General features: G+C 47.8%; 1 protein-coding gene across 4 annotated transcripts in view; it reads right to left on the minus strand.

Annotated features, from left to right (window-relative positions):
• SUDS3 (SDS3 homolog, SIN3A corepressor complex component) overlaps nt 1–22,209 on the minus strand; it is a 201,229-nt gene that overhangs the window by 31,761 nt on the left and 147,259 nt on the right. For all 4 annotated transcript variants that reach the window (XM_063964312.1, XM_063964313.1, XM_063964315.1 and 1 more), the window contains one exon: nt 11,469–11,574. In XM_063964312.1, the coding sequence (XP_063820382.1) occupies nt 11,469–11,574 (106 nt within the window). The remainder of the gene's footprint in view (nt 1–11,468; nt 11,575–22,209) is intronic.

Consider the following 22,209-nt stretch of genomic DNA (forward strand, 5'->3'; position numbering starts at 1 on the left):
TGGCACTGCTGGGGGGGGCATTATTTGTGTGTCTGGCACTGCTGGGGGGGCATTATTTGTGTGTCTTGCACTGCTGTGGGGCATGATTTGTGTGCCTGGCACTGCTGGTAGGCATGATGTGTGTGCCTGGCACTGCTGGGTGGCATTATTTGTGTGTCTGGCACTGCAGGGGGCATTATTTGTGTGTCTGGCACTGCTCGGGGGCATTATTTGTGTGTCTGGCACTGCTCGGGGGCATTATTTGTGTGTCTGGCACTGCTGGGGGGGCATGATCTGTTTATCTGGCACTGCTGGGGGGCATGATTTGTGTATCTGGCACTGCTGGGAAGGCATTACTTATGTATCTGGCACTATGCGGGGGGTATTATTTGTATATCTGGCACTACGCAGGTGGGCATTACTATTGCGAGGCAACACCCACTTTTGTGAGACCACACCCACTTTAACAGGAATGCGCGCATTGGAGGGAAGGGGTAGCTCTTCCAGGGTTTTTTTTTTTTTTTTTTTTCGAAAGCTCACATCCCAATTAAAAGGTTGGAGACCACTGGTTTAGGGACAACATTGAGTGAAGGCATTAGTGTAAATTTGTACGTTACTGGGCCTATACATTACCCCCTATAATAGGCACAATTAAGAAAAAAAATGTTGATGTTAACACAGCACTCCCAGGGCACAAATGACTGCAGCCCTGGGGCCACTCCGTGCAGCAGATTTCCCAGGGGCACCAAAACTTGTTTCACAGTCGTTGAAGAAACCATAATCTGACTAAAGTTCACTGACTATAGAGGTATGTGTGCAGAAGTACAAAGAAAACAAGACTTTGTGACTGATTGTGCCTGCAGCCGAACCAAGTCCCCCCAACACATCCAAAGATCTTTCTTTGGAGGACAATCCAAAAGAGATGAAGGCCGGAACCACAATCTCCTGGTTAAGGTGAAAAGATGATACCACCTTAGGCAAATAACCTGGGCGAGTGCAAAGAACTGTCCACAAACGCTGCTTGAGGATCCCTCGTCCTTGCTCTGAAGACCGGAACCTTGTGATTGTGTCGAGAAGCCATCAGGTCTACATCTGGTAGTCCCCACTTTCCCACTAGGAGTTGAAAGACTTCTGGATGAAGGCTCTACTCTCCGGCGTGCACGTCTTGACGACTGAGGAAGTCCGCTTCCCAGTTGAGGTCTCCCGGGAACACTGCCGATAAGGCTGGCAGATGGTGTTCCGCCCACTGGAGGATTTTTGACACTTCCATCATTACAATGCGGCTTCGAGTGCCGCCTTGATGATTTATGTAAGCCACCGTGGTGGCGTTGTCCGATTGTACATGAACAGGCCTGTTCTGTACTAGAGGCAGGGCCAGTGTCAATGCATTGAACACTGCCCGCAATTCCAGAATGTTTATCGGGAGGAGAGATTCCTCCCTGGTCCACCGACCCTGGAGAGAGTGTTGCTCCAACACCACACCCCAACCTCACAGACTGGCGTCCGTTGTCAGGAGGACCCAGTTGGAGATACAGAAGGGACAGCCCCTGCTCAACTGTTGGTCCTGTAGCCACCAGCTCAGTGACAGACGAACCTCCGGAGTCAAGGAGATCATTTGAGACCCGGTTCGGTGAGGCAGGCCGTCCCACCTGGAAAGGATTAACCTCTGTCGAGGGCAGGAATGAGATGGAGCATACTCTACCATGTCAAATGCCAACACCATGAGGCCTAGTACATGCATCGCCGAGTGTATTGACACTCTGTCGAGAGAGGAAGTATCTGATCCTGTCCTGAAGTTTCTGGACCTTCTCTGGAGACAAGAACAATCATTGGTTGTGTGTGTCCAACAATGCCCCCAGGTGCACCATGCTCTGAGCAGGGACCAGTGAGGACTTCTTTCAGTTGATGAGCCACCCGTGGGCTTGTAGGAATTGGACCATCAGTTCCAGATGACAGAGGAGAACCTCTAGGGAGTTCGCCAGGATCAGCAAATCGTCCAGATATGGCATGATCCTCACACCCTGATGGCAGAGAAGAGCCGTCATGACTGCCATGACTTTGGTGAAGATCCGAGGAGCCGTGGTCAGTCCGAAAGGCAAGGCTTGGAATTGATAATGTAGGTTGCCAATAGCAAACCGCAGATATTGCTGATGCGACATGGCAATAGGAATGTGCAGGTAAGCAATCTGTATGTCCTGGGATACCATATAGTCCTTGGGTTCCATGGCCAGTACAACAGAGCACAGAGTTTCCACACGGAATTTGGATACCCTCACAAAACTTCCTCATCTCTAGTAATTTCATTCATCACGGCTGTCTAGACGACCTGTGTCTATATATTTTATTTGTGGAGCAGAGATATGTTGTTGTTTATGTGATATTCATGTATTAAAGCTGTACTTCACTATATCATTTTCAATTTGCTTTCTCGGGCTTATCTGAAATAATACCTGCCAAGGAGAAAGATATTTCAGCATCACCTCAGGCGGATAAATACCCAGACACAAATCAAAAAACCAAAAGATACCAAGTATCACCAGGCACCAATTGATTGCTCAGTCTTAGATACTAAACTGTCTGCAGCTTTTCTAGATCAAAGGGGCTAACCCCCCCTTCAAAAAACAAATACTACCAAAAAAAAATAAAAAAAAGCGCTGACCGAATATATTTGAAAAAATATTTAAATTTTTATTTAGCTGTTTTTTACTTGCTATAGTAAAATATATATACTCTTAAATAGCTCATTGTGGACCAATTACACCAGAGGTTTTCAAACTCGGTCCTCGGGGGCACACGCAGTGCATGTTTTGCAGGTAACCCAGCAGGTGCACAGGTGTATTAATTACTCACTGACACATTTTAAAAGGTCCACAGGTGGAGCTAATTATTTCACTTGCGATTCTGTGAGGAGACCTGCAAAACATGCAGTGTGTGTGCCCCCGAGGACCGAGTTTGAGAACCTCTGAATTACACTAACAATAATTAAAACAATAAAAACAATATTAAATTGTTCTCTAGCTCAATGCATCCTTTACCTTTACATATCACCACAAAAAAAACTGTTGTTTGTAAGATACCAGCATGATGTTAGTATACTTTCAATATAGCAAACTTGTTCCTAGCCAGAGAATCTTGCGGCATGCATATATTTAAAGCCTACTTGCAAACACTCATTTAATACACATAGGCCCTCATTCCGAGTTGTTCGCTCGGTATTTTTCATCGCATCGCAATGAAAATCCGCTTAGTACGCATGCGCAATGTTCGCACTGCGACTGCGCCAAGTAACTTTGCTATGTAGAAAGTATTTTTACTCACGGCTTTTTCATCGCTCCGGCGAACGTAATGTGATTGACAGGAAATGGGTGTTACTGGGCGGAAACACGGCGTTTTATGGGCGTGTGGCTGAAAACGCTACCGTTTCCGGAAAAAACGCAGGAGTGGCTGGAGAAACGGTGGGAGTGCCTGGGCGAACGCTGGGTGTGTTTGTGACGTCAACCAGGAACGACAAGCACTGAACTGATCGCACAGGCAGAGTAAGTCTGGAGCTACTCTGAAACTGCTAAGTAGTTAGTAATCGCAATATTGCGAATACATCGGTCGCAATTTTAAGAAGCTAAGATTCACTCCCAGTAGGCGGCGGCTTAGCGTGTGTAACTCTGCTAAATTCGCCTTGCGACCGATCAACTCGGAATGAGGGCCATAGTCCGTACTTGGAAGACCTAAATTACTATAGATCCTTTCTTGTCAGATTAATACTTAGGTTGTTAGATAATTTTGCAGTCCGCCAAGCAAAAAGAGGATTGCCAATTAGTTTGCCAAGCATAGAAGGATTAGTATGCAATTCAACTTAAAACAGTTCCTGTATGTGTTTAGCAGATGTTGTTTAAGGCATGCAAAGTAAAGGTAATTGTTGTGCAAGATTTTTAAAAAAAATGCAACTGCAATTAAGCATGGCCATGCTCCTTTAATAACATATGATTTACCACATCCTCACTGTGGGTAGTATGCTTCCATTCTCTCCCAGCTCTGGTGCTTTAAACCTGTAGTACGAGCCTTGTCCGGAGGTGTAGCCAGTACCAATGATGTGAGGTATTACAGCGGATTCTGTCAGTGTGGTCCCACCGAGCGGTTGGATTGAGACGTGTTTCCCCACCTTACAGCAGCTCTGTAATTCAGTGGCTACCTCAGTCAGTCATTGAGCTAGAGAACAATTTAATATTGTTTTAATTATTGTTAGTGTAATTGGTCCACAGTGAGCTATTTAAGAGTATATATATTTTACTATAGCAAGTAAAAAACGGCTGAATACCCAGACAGCAGCGCCGGATAAGTTTATTCTATTTTGAACCCTCACAAAATTTGTTCAAAGATCTGGAGGTGGAGTATAGGCTGGGAGGACCCATTTGGTTTTCGGGACTAGAAACCGGGTTGAATAGTAGCCCCTGCCTCTTTGAGACAGAAGTAACGGCACATTTACTCCAGTATCTAGGAGAGATTGTACAACCAAGTGCAAGTACAAGTTGTGCTTTCAGCGGATCCGAAGGGATAATCGTCGAGCAGAACTGGTGAGGAGGACAGTCTCTTAAAGGAGATCGCGTACCAGTGAGCGACAACTTCCCGCTCCCAGGCATCTGAAGTGGTCTTCAACCATGCCTGCGCAAACTGCATAAGTCGGCCTCCCACCCCATCATGCCGCAGAGGCATGTCCTGTTTCTGATGGGCGGCCCAAGAATGCTTAGACTTGGGCTTGGTGGTTTTGGAAGTACGAGCCTGTCTCAGGTACGTCTGACCCTTTGCTTTACCTGGAGGTCGAAAGGAACGAAAAGTGGTACTCTTAGCCATCGGAGTAGAAGGATTAGTACTTGGGAGACATGAAGTCTTAGCTGTTGCCAAGTCCGTCACTTGTTCAGATCCTCCCCAAATAGTATGTCTCCTTTAAAAGGGAGAACCTCCAAGGTCTTTTTGGAGTCCAGGTTCACTTTCCAGGACCTAAACCACAAAATCCGGCGAGCCAGGATAGACGTAGTAGATGCCTTGGCCGCCATTACGCCTGCATCAGAGGCCGCCTCCTGAATATAGTGAGAGGCTGTGGTAATATACGACAGATATTGTCTGGCAGTGTCAGAATTTTTTTTAACTAGCTCATCCTCAATTGCCTGAACCCATGCTTCAATAGCTTTTGCAACCTAAGAGGCTGCCATAGTGGGTCTATGCACAGCACCGGTAAGTGTGTAAATAGACTTCAGGCATCCCTCGACACGCTTATCTGTCGGTTCCTCCAGTGAGGTGACAGTGGTGATAGGCAGAGGAGAAGACACCACTAGACGGGCGACATGGGAGTCCACCGGCGGTGGAGTTTCCCACGTTACTCAACTCCGCAGGGATAGGGCAACGAGCTAGCATATTTTTGGACAGGGAAAATGTATTTCCTGGAGAAGACCAGGATTCCTGACGTATGTCAATTAAAAGGTCAGAATGCGGTAAAACTACTGTAGCAACCTTCTGATGTTTAAACTTATGAGGTTTCTTAGACGTAGCGGGGGGCTCAATATCATCATCAATTTGGAGAATCAGCTTGATAGCCTCCACTAGGTCAGGAACATCAACTTGAGTTGTAGATTCCTCATCAGAAGCAACTGTATCAGTGTCTGACGGATCAGTATAATCCCCATCCTCATCGGAAGAATGATCCGAAATACTAGTGGATCGTGTGGAAGAAATGGCCCGCTTAGATGACCCCTTGGACCCAGCAGGGCGAGTTGTAGGTTTTTGTCTAACCAAAGACTGTCTGGGTAGATAGAGTATCCGCCCAAGGCAGATTAACTACAGGGACAATTTGTGGCAGCAATGGTACAACAGGTCCCACAGAGGGGGTAAGCCTTGTTACAAGCATAGTCAACATATTTGTAAAAGCAGCCCAAGGTGGGTCTTGATTCGCCACAGGTGCTGCAGACTGATTGGAAGATGCAGGGTACCCAGTACTTGAACCCTCAGCTGAAACCTTTTCCTCAGTCAAATCCGTGGCACCAGCACTGCATGATGCAGGAGCGTCTGCGGATTTCCCGCCCTGTGTAACACAGTCGGGATCCCGGTGTCGGTATTCGGACCACCGGGATCCCGTCCGGCGGGATCTTGACCGCATCCCCTGCAGGCACCAATTTACAATCTGAGCTCCTGTGCCTGGAGGCGGGGCTATAGAGGAGGCGGTGCAGTGCACCCTGGGAACAGTTAAAGCTTTAGCCTGTTGGTGCCTCTGATCAAGATCTAACTCTACACCCCGATGTTATTCCCTGTGGAATACCAGTATACCCCGCTGCAGAAAGAGATTGATGGGAAGACATGTACCAGACAAAATTTCCATCTTACTGACAGTGTGTCCACGAAGACTGCTTCGGGATCTCTTACCCTGGATCCATAAACTGGGACCTTGTTCTGATGTGAAGCCATGAGGTCCATTTCTGGCAAACCCCATTTGTATACCAGAATCTGGAAGACATCTGGGTGCAGGGCCCATTCGCCTGCATGCATGTCGTGCTTTGTAACTATCCTACGGTGAGGCCTTAAGCACAGTGCAGTGACTACTTAATGAACAAATTAGTAGGCACAGTGTAAGAAATATACGTTGTGGTAAGAACTTACCGTTGATAACAGTATTTCTCCTAAGTCCACAGGTTCCTCAGGATAACAATGGGATATGATGGAGCGACAGCGGATTGGCACCAAACGATCACAAGCTTTCTGGCCTCCCAGGATGCAATGGGCCCATCCATATATATCCCCGCCCACTGGCTCAGGCAAATCAGTTGGATTCCAAAGCATCTAGACAGGAGAATCATGTAGAGCCCTAATCAGGCGAGAACAACACACATGCACACCCTTCCATACAAGAAGGAAGAGGTTAGAGAGTAGCAAGATCCTCAAATCAGGTGCGTCAAGGTGGGATCCCTGTGGAACCTGTGGAATTAGGAGAAATACCGTTATCAACGGTAAGTTCTTACCATAACGTATATTTCTCCGGCAGGGTCCACAGGTTATCCGCAGGAAACAATGGGATTTCCCAAAGCAATTTTAGTGGTGGGGACGCTCCTGATTGGAAAGGAGAACCTTTCGCCCGAATTCAGCGTCATGAGAGGCAAAAGTATCCAAGCATAATGTCTAATGAATGTGTTAATGGAAGACTATGTGGCTGCCTTACATATCTGTTCTGCTGAAGCACCATGTTGTGCCGCCTATGAAGGACCTACCTTACGAGTAGAGTGAACAGAGACATTAGCCGGAACAGGGAGATCCGCTTGAGAGTATGCTTCCGAAATAGTCATTCGAAGCCCTCTAGCCAGCGTCTATTTATTTCTGATGGCACTTGTGCGATCCACGTAAATCCTTAATGCTTGGACTTTGTCCCGCGACGCATCTCCCTCAGAAAGTCCCGATACCTCAAAAGCCGGGACTACATTTTCTTCATTAAGGTAGCATTTAGACACCACCTTAGGAAGATACCCAGACCTAGTTCTGAGAACTGCTTTATCTGGATAAAAAACAGAAAAGGAGAACAACATGACAGCGCTCCTAAATCTGATACTCTTCTAGCTGACACCATAGCCAGTAGAAAGAGAACTTTAGCTGTCAACCATTTAAGATCCACTTTATTAAATGGTTCAAACAGAGCAACTTGAAGGGCTTTGCGGACTAGACTTAAGTCCCAAAACACTGTAGGAAGAACAAAAGGAGCTTGAATGTGCAGCATTCCCAGGAAAAAGTACGCACATCCTGTAAATTGGCAATTTTTCTTTTGGAACCCTACAGTCAATACTGATACTTGTACTCTCAAGGAAGCCACCTTCAAACCCTTATCCATTTCTTTCTAAAGGAAATCTAAGACCCTGGAAACTTGGAAAGATTTTGGGTCCATATTTCTTTCTCTGCCCCATGAATATAGGCCTGCCATATTCGTTGATAAATGCGAGCTGAGGAGGGTTTCCTTGCTCTGTGCATTGTTTGAATTTACCTGTAGCGAGAATCCTCTTGACTTCAGGATAGAAGTTTCAAAAGCCACGCCGTCAATGATAGTCGACCCAATGCCTGTGATAACAAGGACCCTGCCTTAGTAGATCTGGACATTGAGGGAGCAGATGTGGAGCATCCATCGGCGTTCTCTGCAGATCTGTGTACCATTTCCTTCTGGGCCAAGCCGGAGCTATCAGAATCACAGCACCCTTTGCTTCTTTATCTTCCTCACCACCCTGGTAGCAGGATGATCGGAGGAAATAGATAAGCCAGATGAAACTCCCTTTTCACTGAAAAGACGTCCACAAAGATCGCTCCGGGATCCTTTGTTCTTGCCCCGTATGCGGGCACTTCGTTATTCAGACGGGACGCCATGAGATCCATCTCTGGCAAACCCCACTTGTGTACCAGAGTCTGAAAGACTTCCGGGTGTAGAGTCCATTCGCTTGCTTGAATGGCGTGTCGACTGAGAAAATCCGCTTCCCAGTTTAGGACTCCCGGAACGAATACTGCGGACAATACTGGAAGATGGGAGTTCTGCCCACTTTAGTATATGACTTACCTCCTTCATTGCTGTTTGGCTGCGTGTTCCTCCCTGATGGTTGAGGTATGCCCCCGCCGTTAAATTGTCCGAGCGGATCGGGACTGGTCTTCATTGAAGAGTGTCCTTTGCCTGAATCAGTGCCATGTATATGGTCCGAAGTTCTAACTGATTTATTGGCAGGCAACTTTCTTCTATGGTCCATTGTCCCTGGAACCATAATCTTCCGGAAACTGCTTCCCAGCTCTGGAGACTGGCATCTGTTGTCAGTTTCTCCCATCTGATAACCAAAAGGTTCTCCCTTTGTCTAGATGGGATGTCTGTAGGCACCAGGCTGATGACTTTCTTACCTTGTGTGAAAGTATCATAGTCTTTTTCTATTGTCTGATGTATTCCATTCCATCTGGCTAGAATCAGACGCTGCCGAGTGGAACTGTACATACTCCACCATGTCGAATGTTGACACCATCAAACCCATCAGTAGCATAGCTGCGTGGATTGATATCGTTTGAGTGTAACAACTCCTGAATACCTGATTGTACCTTGGATATCTTGTTCCGAGGTAATCCATTTTCTGCAGACTTGAATTCAGTACAGCCCCACAGAGAGCCATCCGTTGTGACGGAACCAGAGATGACTTCGCCCAGTTTATTAGCCACCAGTGCCTCTGCAGACAAGTCATTGTCTGTTGGAGATGGCACAGAAGCCTTTCCTGTGCCAGGATAAAAAAGGTGGTCAATGTATGGCAATTTTCTTATCCCCTTCTTACGGAGATAAGCTGCCATATTCCTCATAATTTTGGTAAATACTTTGGAGGCTGTGGGTAACCCATAGAGTAAGGTCTGGAAATGAAAATGTCGCTGGTGGATGGTGAACCTTGAGATAACACTGACAGACCAGTGCTATAGGAACCTGTATGTAAGCATCCTGACTATCCAGGGATACCATGTAATTCCCTGGCTCCATGCCAAAACTATGGAGCGCAACGTCTCCATGTGAACCGTGGCACCCAAACTTATTTGTTTAGGATTTTGATATTGGGGTGAAAGGATCCTTCTGAACCCAAACCCGGTTGGAGTAAAAACTCCCGTCCCTATTGTGCAGGGGTTACTGGAATGACTATTCCTGACAAAAGCAATTTCTGAACTGCTTCTTGCAAACCCCTGTCCTTCGCCTATACCCGAGACGGACTGGAACAGAACCTCCGAGAAGGGTGCTTATTGAAGAAAAACATAACCTAGAGATACCGCTTCTTGCACCCAGGCATCTGTTTGTAGACTTTTACCAGATCTGTGCAAACTGAAGAAGTTGCCCCCTATCCTGGGGTCCCCCAGAAGGAGGCCCGCACCATCCTGCTGATGGCTTATCGTTTGGTTTGGAAGCTAGCCCTCTGGTTGCCTTTGCTTCTTTGCCTTACCAAACTTATACACCGCCGCTCCGGGAACTTTAAGTGAACACAGATGCACCGGCCATACAGACGCCTGTATTGCGACCGGGTGTCCTCACGGTAGCGCTTAGTGAACACAGCCGCAGCGGGCCTATGCTGCGACCGAGACCCCTCTTGGTAGTGTCTGAGACGGAAGTGAGGCAACCGTTCATGGCGGGAGACTCGCGGAAACTGGTCATGAACTGGGGGGAGGGGCGACCAGGAGAGCACCTAACTCCCCACTGCTGACATCAACCCATAGCCTCAAACTATTACTGGTGCCTTATTAACCCTAAGGCCTAGCGCTGGAGCACCAGTGGAGGCGGCGCGTCAGCTACTGTTTGGTAGTCTCCTTCCAATAAAGTGCGGCTGTGTCCATATTCCCCGACTACGGGGAACCGATGCCTTACCTTCTCCCCGTGCTCCGGCCACAGTCTGGTAACGTCTGCTGGACCTGCTAGTATATCCGACACAGACGCCTGTCGAGACAGCACTGTACACATGGGTAAGCGTTGTTGCGACCCGGCGGAGAGTTGTTGGAGCGACTCTTTCCAATATGCGTATAAGACGCTGTTAAGAAAGATAGCTCAAAAACATAGTAAGACTATAAAAATAAAATAAGAAAGCTTAGGGCTGCCCTAGAACAGCAGCCCTCTGACCATGGTCCAACTCCTGCCGCACCAAACAAAAAACTGATTTGCCTGAGCCAGTGGGCGGGGATATATGGATGGGCCCGTTGCATCCTGGGAGACCAGAAAGCTTGTGATCGTTTGGTGCCAATACGCTGTCGCTCCATCATATTCCATTGTTATCCTGTGGATAACCTGTGGACCCTGCCGGAGAAATAACAAACCCCTAACTGCACAATAAGTAAACAGTAGACATTGTCTGAACTACAGCTAGCTATAAGCTATATGTAGAAAACAGGGAACCAGACCACACATATCTAAATGTTGCAGATAAAGCACGTTGCAAGTCATTCGTATCAGACTTGTGTTTTGCCTTTTTACATAGACTGCATACTTTTCCCTCGAAATGCATCTTACTTAGCATATACTGTATGTACTTTTTTATAGCAAAGGAATTGGTACGCAGATAAAACATAACTATGCATGGTGCGGTCACTTGTATCAGACCTATCCTTTGCCTTTTTAACCTACTGTAGATTGTGTAAGTTTTCTTACAGTGTACTAAGTACTTAGGATTAGTGTTTTGGCAAGACCAAGTCTGTGGCCAGCTAACCGCAGCTATTTGGCACAATTTGAGAATAGGTGTATGTGGTCTCTTCTATATGTGCGGAAGAAAGGAGAAATAAAAATGAAGTAACTTTTAAATAAAATGTTTACTTAAATCTGCAAAACAGTGCTAAGAAAGGTGAGAAAACTAATGAGTTCCTAAGAGATGAGTTCATAGGTAAACAGGGTAAAAGAAAGTTAATTACAATTTGACAAAATGCTTGTTCAGTTTACATTTTAGTAGTTACCAAAAACAGTACAGAAAAAAAAAACACTTTACCATCTTTTATCATAATAGAGCTTTCCATCCTCTATCCGAGCTTCAAAACGCTGGGCAGGAGATTCGGCTTGTGTTGTTGGAAGATGTTCTGGAGTTGATGGCGATACTGAAAAGGAAATTAATAACTTATGCATAGTTCATTAAGACTGAGCTACACAACTTCAAAGAAAGACCAGGAATAGAGATTGTACTCCGCTGTATATAACATACCAAAGTCATCATGCTCAATTAAAATCGGTCTACAATTTTAAAAAATCTAGTTTGGGGCACAGATCCTTCTCATGTGGTATTATACTGGAATGAGGAATGGAAGAGCGTGCTTGAAAAATAGTGTATTTCTTCATGAAAAAATAAGAATTTACTTACCGATAATTCTATTTCTCGTAGTCCGTAGTGGATGCTGGGGACTCCGTAAGGACCATGGGGGATTAGCGGCTCCGCAGGAGACAGGGCACAAAAGTAAAAGCTTTAGGATCAGGTGGTGTGCACTGGCTCCTCCCCCTATGACCCTCCTCCAAGCCTCAGTTAGGATACTGTGCCCGGACGAGCGTACACAATAAGGAAGGATCTTGAATCCCGGGTAAGACTCATACCAGCCACACCAATCACACTGTACAACCTGTGATCTGAACCCAGTTAACAGCATTATAACAGCGGAGCCTCTGAAAAGATGGCTCACAACAATAATAACCTGATTTTTGTAACAATAACTATGTACAAGTATTGCAGACAATCCGCACTTGGGATGGGCGCCCAGCATCCACTACGGACTACGAGAAATAGAATTATCGGCAAGTAAATTCTTATTTTCTCTGACGTCCTAAGTGGATGCTGGGGACTCCGTAAGGACCATGGGGATTATACCAAAGCTCCCAAACGGGCGGGAGAGTGCGGATGACTCTGCAACACAGAATGAGAGAACTCCAGGTCCTCCTCAGCCAGGGTATCAAATTTGTAGAATTTTGCAAACGTGTTTGCCCCTGACCAAGTAGCAGCTCGGCAAAGTTGTAAAGCCGAGACCCCTTGGGCAGTCGCCCAAGATGAGCCCACCTTCCTTGTGGAATGGGCATTTACAGATTTTGGCTGTGGCAGGCCTGCCACAGAATGTGCAAGCTGAATTGTACTACAAATCCAACGACAATCGTCTGCTTAGAAGCAGGAGCACCCAGTTTGTTGGGTGCATACAGGATAAACAGCGAGTCAGTTTTCCTGACTCCAGCCGTCCTGGAAACATATATTTTCAGGGCCCTGACAACATCTAGCAACTTGGAGTCCTCCAAGTCCCTATTAGCCGCAGGTACCACAATAGGCTGGTTCAGGTGAAACGCTGACACCACCTTAGGGAAAAACTGGGGACGAGTCCGCAGTTCTGCCCTGTCCGAATGGAACAAGAGATATGGGCTTTTGTGAGACAAAGCCGCCAATTCTGACACTCGCCTGGCCGAGGCCAGGGCCAACCGCATGGTCACTTTCCATGCGAGATATTTCAAATCCACAGATTTGAGCGGTTCAAACCAATGTGATTTGAGGAATCCCAGAACTACGTTGAGATCCCACGGTGCCACTGGAGGCACAAAAGGGGGTTGTATATGCAGTACTCCCTTGACAAACGTCTGGACTTCAGGAACTGAAGCCAATTCTTTCTGGAAGAAAAACGACAGGGCCGAAATTTGAACCTTAATGGACCCCCATTTTAGGCCCATAGACACTCCTGTTTGCAGGAAATGCAGGAATCGACCGAGTTGAAATTTCTTCGTGGGGGCCTTCCTGGCCTCACACCACGCAACATATTTTCGCCACCTGTGGTGATAATGTTGTGCGGTCACCTCCTTCCTGGCTTTGACCAGGGTAGGGATGACCTCTTCCGGAATGCCTTTTTCCCTTAGGATCCGGCGTTCAACCGCCATGCCGTCAAACGCAGCCGCGGTAAGTCTTGGAACAGACATGGTACTTGCTGAAGCAAGTCCCTTCTTAGCGGCAGAGGCCATGGGTCCTCTGTGAGCATCTCTTGAAGTTCCGGGTACCAAGTCCTTCTTGGCCAATCCGGAGCCACGAGTATAGTTCTTACTCCTCTACGTCTTATAATTCTCAGTACCTTGGGTATGAGAAGCAGAGGAGGGAACACATACACCGACTGGTACACCCACGGTGTTACCAGAACGTCCACAGCTATTGCCTGAGGGTCTCTTGACCTGGCGCAATACCTGTCCAGTTTTTTGTTCAGGCGGGACGCCATCATGTCCACCTTTGGTCTTTCCCAACGGTTCACAATCATGTGGAAGACTTCCAGATGAAGTCCCCACTCTCCCGGGTGGAGGTCGTGCCTGCTGAGGAAGTCTGCTTCCCAGTTGTCCACTCCCGGAATGAACACTGCTATCACATGATTTTCCGCCAAGCGAAGAATCCTTGCAGTTTCTGCCATTGCCCTCCTGCTTCTTGTGCCGCCCTGTCTGTTTACGTGGGCGACTGCCGTGATGTTGTCCGACTGGATCAATACCGGCTGACCTTGAAGCAGAGGTCTTGCTAAGCTTAGAGCATTGTAAATTGCCCTTCGCTCCAGTATATTTATGTGGAGAGAAGTCTCCAGACTTGACCACACTCCCTGGAAATTTTTTCCCTGCGTGACTGCTCCCCAGCCTCTCAGGCTGGCATCCGTGGTCACCAGGACCCAGTCCTGAATGCCGAATCTGCGGCCCTCTAGTAGATGAGCACTCTGCAGCCACCACAGAAGAGACACCCTTGTCCTTGGAGACAGGGTTATCCGCTGATGCATCTGAAGATGCGATCCGGACCATTTTTCCAGCAGATCCCACTGAAAAGTTCTTGCGTGAAATCTGCCGAATGGAATCGCTTCGTAAGAAGCCACCATTTTTCCCAGGACCCTTGTGCAATGATGCACTGACACTTTTCCTGGTTTTAGGAGGTTCCTGACTAGCTCGGATAACTCCCTGGCTTTCTCCTCCGGGAGAAACACCTTTTTCTGGACTGTGTCCAGAATCATCCCTAGGAACAGCAGACGTGTCGTCGGGATCAGCTGCGATTTTGGAATATTTAGAATCCACCCGTGCTGTTGTAGCAGTACCCGAGATAGTGCTACTCCGACCTCCAACTGTTCCCTGGACTTTGCCCTTATCAGGAGATCGCCCAAGTAAGGGATAATTAAGACGCCTTTTCTTCGAAGAAGAATCATCATTTCGGCCCTTACCTTGGTAAAGACCCGGGGTGCCGTGGACAATCCAAACGGCAGCGTCTGAACTGATAGTGACAGTTCAGTACCACGAACCTGAGGTACCCTTGGTGAGAAGGGCAAATTGGGACATGGAGGTAAGCATCCTTGATGTCCAAGGACACCATATAGTCCCCTCTTCCAGGTTCGCTATCACTGCTCTGAGTGACTCCATCTTGATTTGAACCTTTGTATGTAAGTGTTCAAAGATTTCAGATTTAGAATAGGTCTCACCGAGCCGTCTGGCTTCGGTACCACAAATAGTGTGGAATAATACCCCTTTCCTTGTTGTAGGAGGGGTACTTTGATTATCACCTGCTGGTGAATTGCTTCCAATACTGCCTCCCTGTCGGAGGGAGACGTTGGTAAAGCAGACTTCAGGAACCTGCGAGGAGGCGACGTCTCGAATTCCAATCTGTACCCCTGAGATACTACCTGTAGGATCCAGGGGTCCACTTGCGAGTGAGCCCACTGCGCGCTGAAACTCTTGAGACGACCCCCCACCGCACCTGAGTCCGCTTGTAAGGCCCCAGCGTCATGCTGAGGACTTGGCAAAAGCGGTGGAGGGCTTCTGTTCCTGGGAAGGGGCTGCCTGCTGCAGTCTTTTTTCCTTTCCTCTACCCCTGGGCAGATATGACTGGCCTTTTGCCCGCTTGCCCTTATGGGGACGAAAGGACTGAGGCTGAAAAGACGGTGTCTTTTTCTGCTGAGAGGTGACTTGGGGTAAAAAGGTGGATTTTCCAGCTGTTGCCGTGGCCACCAGGTCCGATAGACCTACCCCAAATAACTCCTCCCCTTTATACGGCAATACTTCCATGTGCCGTTTGGAATCCGCATCACCTGACCACTGTCGTGTCCATAAACATCTTCTGGCAGAAATGGACATCGCACTTACTCTTGATGCCAGAGTGCAAATATCCCTCTGTGCATCTCGCATATATAGAAATGCATCCTTTAAATGCTCTATAGTCAATAAAATACTGTCCCTGTCAAGGGTATCAATATTTTCAGTCAGGGAAACCGACCAAGCCACCCCAGCACTGCACATCCAGGCTGAGGCGATCGCTGGTCGCAGTATAACACCAGTATGTGTGTATATACTTTTTAGGATATTTTCCAGCCTCCTATCAGCTGGTTCCTTGAGGGCGGCCGTATCTGGAGACGGTAACGCCACTTGTTTTGATAAGCGTGTGAATGCCTTATCCACCCTAGGGGGTGTTTCCCAACGCGCCCTAACTTCTGGCGGGAAAGGGTATAACGCCAATAATTTCTTAGATATTAGCAATTTTTAATTCATCTGATTCAGGAAAAACTACAGGTAGTTTTTTCACACCCCACATAATACCCTTTTTTGTGGTACTTGTAGTATCAGAAATATGTAACACCTCCTTCATTGCCCTTATCATGTAACGTGTGGCCCTACTGGAAAATACGTCTGTTTCTTCACCGTCGACACTGGAGTCAGTGTCCGTGTCTGTGTCTGTGTCGACCGACTGAGGTAATGGCCGTTTTAAAGCCCCTGACGGTGTTTGAGACGCCTGGACAGGTACTAATTGGTTTGCCGGCCGTCTCATGTCGTCAACCGACCTTGCAGCGTGTTGACATTATCACGTAATTCCATAAATAAGCCATCCATTCCGATGTCGACTCCCTAGGGGGTGACATCACCATTACAGGCAATTTCTCCGCCTCCACACCAGGTGCCACAGGGAATAACATCGGGAATGTCCTAAAGCAGTTCCTCATGGGAGGGGGACGCACTGTAGCGGGCACAAGAACCCGGCGTCCAAAGGAGGCATCCTGGGAGGCGGAAGTATCAAAGGCATAGAACCTTATCAACGTGTTCACCGAGGACCACGTAGCCGCCTTGCACAGTTGTTCAAGGGTCGCGCACCACGTCGGGCCACCCACCGTGGCCCGACGTTCTTGCTTGAACTTCCTTATAACCCTGGGCAGAAGTGACACCGGAGGGAACACGTACGGCAGCCAAAAGTTCAATGGAACTGCCAGTGCGTCCACGAACGCTGCTTGAGGATCCCTTATCCTTGCTCCGAAGACCGGAACCTTGTGATTGTGTCAAGACACCATCAGGTCTACATCTGGTAGGCCCCACTTGTCCACTAGGGAGTTGAAAGACTTTTGGATGAAGGGTCCACTCTCCGGCATGTATGTCCTGGCGACTGAGGAAGTCCGCCTCCCAGTTGAGGACTCCCGGAACGAAGACTGCCGATATGGCTGGCAGATGGCGTTCCGCCCAACAAAGGATTTTTGACACTTCCATCATTGCCATGCGGCTTTGAGTGCCGCCTTGATTTATGTACGCCACCATTGTGGCGTTGTCCGACTGTACTTGAACAGGCCTGTTCTGTACTAGAGGCAGAGCTAGTGTCAACGCATTGAACACTGCCCGCAATTCCAGAATGTTTATCGGGAGGAGAGATTTCTCCCTGGTCCACCGACCCTGAAGAGAGTGTTGCTCCAACACCGCGCCCCAGCCCCGCAGACTGGCATCAGTCGTCAGAAGGACCCAGTTGGAGATACAGAAGGGACGACCCCTGCTCAGTTGCTGGTCCTGTAGCCACCAGCTCAGTGACAAGTGGGCCTCCGGGGTCCAGGAGATCATGAGAGTCCTGATCCAGTGAGGCAAGCCATCTCACTTGGAGTGTATCAACCGCAGCAGAGGGCGGGAATGAAATAGAGCGTACTCTACCATGTCGAAAGCCGACACCATGAGGCCTAGTACTTGCATCGCCGAGTGTACCGACACACGTGGGCGAGAGAGGAAGCATCTTATCTTGTCCTGAAGTGTCACTACCTTCTCCCGAGACAAAAACAACCGCTGGTTGTGGGTGTCCAATAGCGCTCCCAGGTGCACCATGCTCTGAGCAGGGACCAGGGAAGATTTATTCCAGTTGATGAGCCACCCGTGGGCTTGCAGGAATTGGACCGTCAGTTCCAGATGACAGAGGAGAACCTCCGGAGAGTTCGCCAGGATCAACAAGTCGTCCAGATATGGCAGGATCCTGATACCCTGACGGCGGAGCAGAGTCGTCATGACCTTGGAGAAAATTCTTGGAGCCGTGGTCAGACCGAAGGGTAAGGCCTGGAATTGAAAATCTACGTTACAAATAGCAAACCGCAGATATTGCTGATGCGAGACTGCAATAGGTATATGGAGGTAAGCATCCTGTATGTCCAGGGATACCATATAGTCCTTGGGCTCCAAAGCCAGAACAATAGAGCAAAGCGTTTCCATAGGGAATTTGGAAACTTTCACAAATTTGTTCAAAGACTTGAGGTTGGGAATGGGCCGAGAGGACCCATTCGGTTTCGGGACTAGGAACAGCGTGGAATAGTACCCCGTCTCTCTGAGCCAGAGGCACCGGTACTATCACTCCTGTATCCAGACCTGAGCGTCGGCCTCCCAACCTGGGATCCCCCAGGAGAGGCCCGCCCCATCATGCTTGTCTGTTTTGGAAGCAGGCTGATGGGCAGCCCAGGCACGTTTAGGTTTGGGCTTATAGGTTTTGGAAGTGCAAGCCTGTTTTGGGTACGCCTGACCCTTTGCTTTACGTGGAGGTCGAAAGGAACGAAAGGAAGTACTCTCAGCCTTCGGAGCCGAAGGAGGAGAAGTACTAGGCAGACATGCAGTCTTAGCTGATGCCAAGTCAGCAACAATCTTGTTGAGTTCTTCCCCAAAAAGAATGTTTTCCTTAAAAGGGATCACCTTCAAGGTCTTTTTAGAGTCCAGATCTACAGACCAGGACCGCAACCAGAGAATTCGGTGAGCCAGAATGGACGTAGTAGACACCTTGGCCGTCAGGACACCTGCATCAGATGCCGCCTCCTGAATATAATGAGAGGCTGTAATAATATATGAAAGACACTGTCTAGCATTATCAGGAAAATCCGACGATAGTTCCGCTTCAACTTCCTGAATCCAGGCTTCAACAGCTTTTGCCAACCAAGAAGCCGCAATAGTGGGCCTATGCACAGCTCCAGCAAGAGTGTAAATGGACTTCAAGCAACCCTCCACACGCTTATCCGTCAGTTCCTTCAGTGACTGGCAGAGCAGAGGACACCACCAAACGCGTGACTTGTGAATCCACCAGCGGAGGTGTTTCCCAATTTTTACTTAACTCTGCAGCGAGAGGATAACGAGCTAGCATCTTTTTAGACAGGGAAAATTTCTTTCCTGGATTTTCCCAGGATTCCTGACGAATGTCAACCAAGTGGTCAGAATGAGGTAAAACTAGTTTAGTAACCTTCTGACATTTAAACTTATCTGGTTTCATCATCGATTTGAAGAATCAGCCTGATAGCCTCCAAGAGGTCAGGAACATCCACTTGTGTCAGAGATTCCCCATCAGAAGCATTTGCATCAGTGTCTGAAGGGTCAGTGTAAGCGCCATCTTCATCGGACGAGGTATCCGAAACATGTGTAGATTCAGGATTTTGCTTAGCCAGAGACTAATTTAATTGCTGTAATTGAGAGGACAGTATCTGCCCATGGCGGATTAACTGCAAGGACAATATGTGGCTGTAATGGCACAGGAGGTCCCATAGGGGGCACAAGTCTAGTTACTAGCGAAGCCAGTAAATTAGAGAAAGCAGCTCAAGGTGGGTCTTGATTTGCACTCGTTGCTGCAGACTGACCATGGGGTATAGAACCCCCAGTACCTGAACCCTCAGCTGCTAGGTTTTCCTCCGAGCAATCAGTTGCGTCAGCACTGCATGGTGCAGGATCAGCCATGGATCTACCACCCTGTTTAGCAGACATTATATGTAAGCGCAACTTAAGGGTGAAAAAGTACAAAACAAGCAGACAAATTACCAGACACAAAATCCCCTGTATAGTGTGACTGCAAAGCAGAGCGCAAACAGAGGATTTAAGAGGTATGTGGTGACGGTAAAACACAGAGAAAAAAATACCAAGGTAGTATATCCTGTGAAACATTATATTATATAGTAACCCTGATGCACTTAGCCCCCCCTCAGGGTACAGAATATAGGGATAGCAATATGTGTGAGATACACGAAATAGAAATCACACAGCAGCTATTGGCATACACTCAGTCACATATACAATGCAGAAATTATTACAAACAATAAAACGGCACTGGATTAGCAATACTAAGTACAAACTGTACCACTAAGTAAAGGTATATAGATATAACAATGCGCAGTAAAGATTGTAGATCACAGGGTACTTGTACTAACTATCCCTGTAGTAATGCACTTGTTCTTAACGAACACTGTCTAAATGACATGTAGATTACTTAAGTGTCCTGTAAATGCACAGCGCTGATGATGCAGGCGGCTTTACAGAGGAGACATTGCCCAGCAGTCCCAGAATCAGCTCAGCATTTCTGTAATGGCGCCCAAACGCTGACAGGGAGCGAGGGAGACAGAAAGGGAGTGAACATTTTGCAGTAAATGGCGCCTGGGGCAGGGGCTACAGGTCAGAGCCTTATCCCCTTGCTGGACTTCACCACCGGGTACTGCGGGGCCTTTTAAAGTGGATTATGAAGTAATCCAACCTGTGCCCCTTGCCCTGGTGGTCTAGTGGGGTCCCTGTATGGCCACAGTGTCCACGTCAGCGCGCGCGGCCAGTCTCCTAGAGATCGCGGCAGATCGCGGTTTTCAGCGGGTCCCCTCTTAGCTCCTCCCTGTAACGCGGCCACGCGATCCTGGAGAGCAGCGGTCAGTGTGTGTGACTAAAGAGAAACTGGAGCCCTCCGCTGTAAGTACCAGGCAACCAGGGCACGGGAGTATACAACGCCGCTGGGGGACATGAGGAAGCCGCAGCACGATATGTCGAATGCGGCCCTTTTAGTCTTCTGTCTTCTAAAAAAGCTCTTTTCAGGGCTGCCTAGCACTGCAGGTACCAACTTACAAACTGAGCACCTGTGCATGGAGGCGGGGTTAAAGAGGAGGCAGCGCTGTGCATCTTGGAAACAGTCAAAGCTTTTAGCCTGTTGGTGCCTCGGATCAAGATCCAACTCTACACCCCAATGTTATTCCCTGTGGAACCCCAGTGTACCCCACTGCAGAAACGGAGATGTGTTAACATTTAGGGGAGGCATGTGCTAAATACTGTCTAAAATTATATTTTTCATGGATACAGATCAGTGTCAAACAAAACAGTAAAAATCACTGAAAAACACTAATAGATTGTTTGAATTAACTTAAATAAAACAAAATCTATTTCTGTTTTTAAATTCCAGTCTGTATCTGGATCTAGCCATAATACAGTCAGCATGTGGTCACTGCTCCTATTGCATTACTGGTCCAGGCCATCATTGATAGACAAAGAGTTAGCAAATCCTAATCTTATATTACCATAGGTCATGGGCTGTGTATTAATGAGCTTACTATACATGAAATAATAAGATTTTACTTACCGGTAAATCTATTTCTCGTAGTCCGTAGTGGATGCTGGGGACTCCGTAAGGACCATGGGGAATAGACGGGCTCCGCAGGAGACAGGGCACTTTAAGAAAGAATTAGGAATACTGGTGTGCACTGGCTCCTCCCTCTATGTCCCTCCTCCAGACCTCAGTTAAGGAAACTGTGCCCGGAAGAGCTGACAGTACAAAGAAAGGATTTTGGAATCCAGGGTAAGACTCATACCAGCCACACCAATCACACCGTATAACTCGTAATAAACTTACCCAGTTAACAGTATGAACAACAACAGAGCATCAGATAACCCTGATGCAACCATAACATAACCCTTATTTAAGCAATAACTATATACAAGTATTGCAGAAGAAGTCCGCACTTGGGACGGGCGCCCAGTATCCACTACGGACTATGAGAAATAGATTTACCGGTAAGTAAAATCTTATTTTCTCTAACGTCCTAGTGGATGCTGGGGACTCCGTAAGGACCATGGGGATTATACCAAAGCTCCCAAACGGGCGGGAGAGTGCGGATGACTCTGCAGCACCGAATGAGCAAACACAAGGTCCTCCTCAGCCAGGGTATCAAATTTGTAGAACTTTGCAAAAGTGTTTGAACCCGACCAAGTAGCTGCTCGGCAAAGCTGTAATGCCGAGACCCCTCGGGCAGCCGCCCAAGAAGAGCCCACCTGGAATGGGCTTTTACTGATTTTGGAGGCGGCAATCCAGCCGCAGAATGAACCTGCTGAATCGTGTTACAGATCCAGCGAGCAATAGTTTGCTTTGAAGCAGGAGCACCCAGCTTGTTGGATGCATACAGGATAAACAGCGACTCAGTTTTCCTGACTCCAGCCGTTCTGGCTACATAAACCTTCAAAGCCCTGACTACATCTAGTAACTTGGCATCCTCCAAGTCACGAGTAGCCGCAGGCACCACAATAGGTTGGTTCATATGAAAAGATGACACCACTTTTGGCAGAAATTGCGGACGAGTCCGTAATTCTGCCCTGTCCATATGGAAAACCAGATAGGGGCTTTTATGTGACAAAGCCGCCAATTCTGACACACGCCTAGCCGAAGCTAAGGCCAATAGCATGAGCACCTTCCACGT

This window comes from Pseudophryne corroboree, chromosome 1 (assembly GCF_028390025.1).
Source record: "Pseudophryne corroboree isolate aPseCor3 chromosome 1, aPseCor3.hap2, whole genome shotgun sequence".
Taxonomy (NCBI): Eukaryota; Metazoa; Chordata; class Amphibia; order Anura; family Myobatrachidae; genus Pseudophryne; species Pseudophryne corroboree.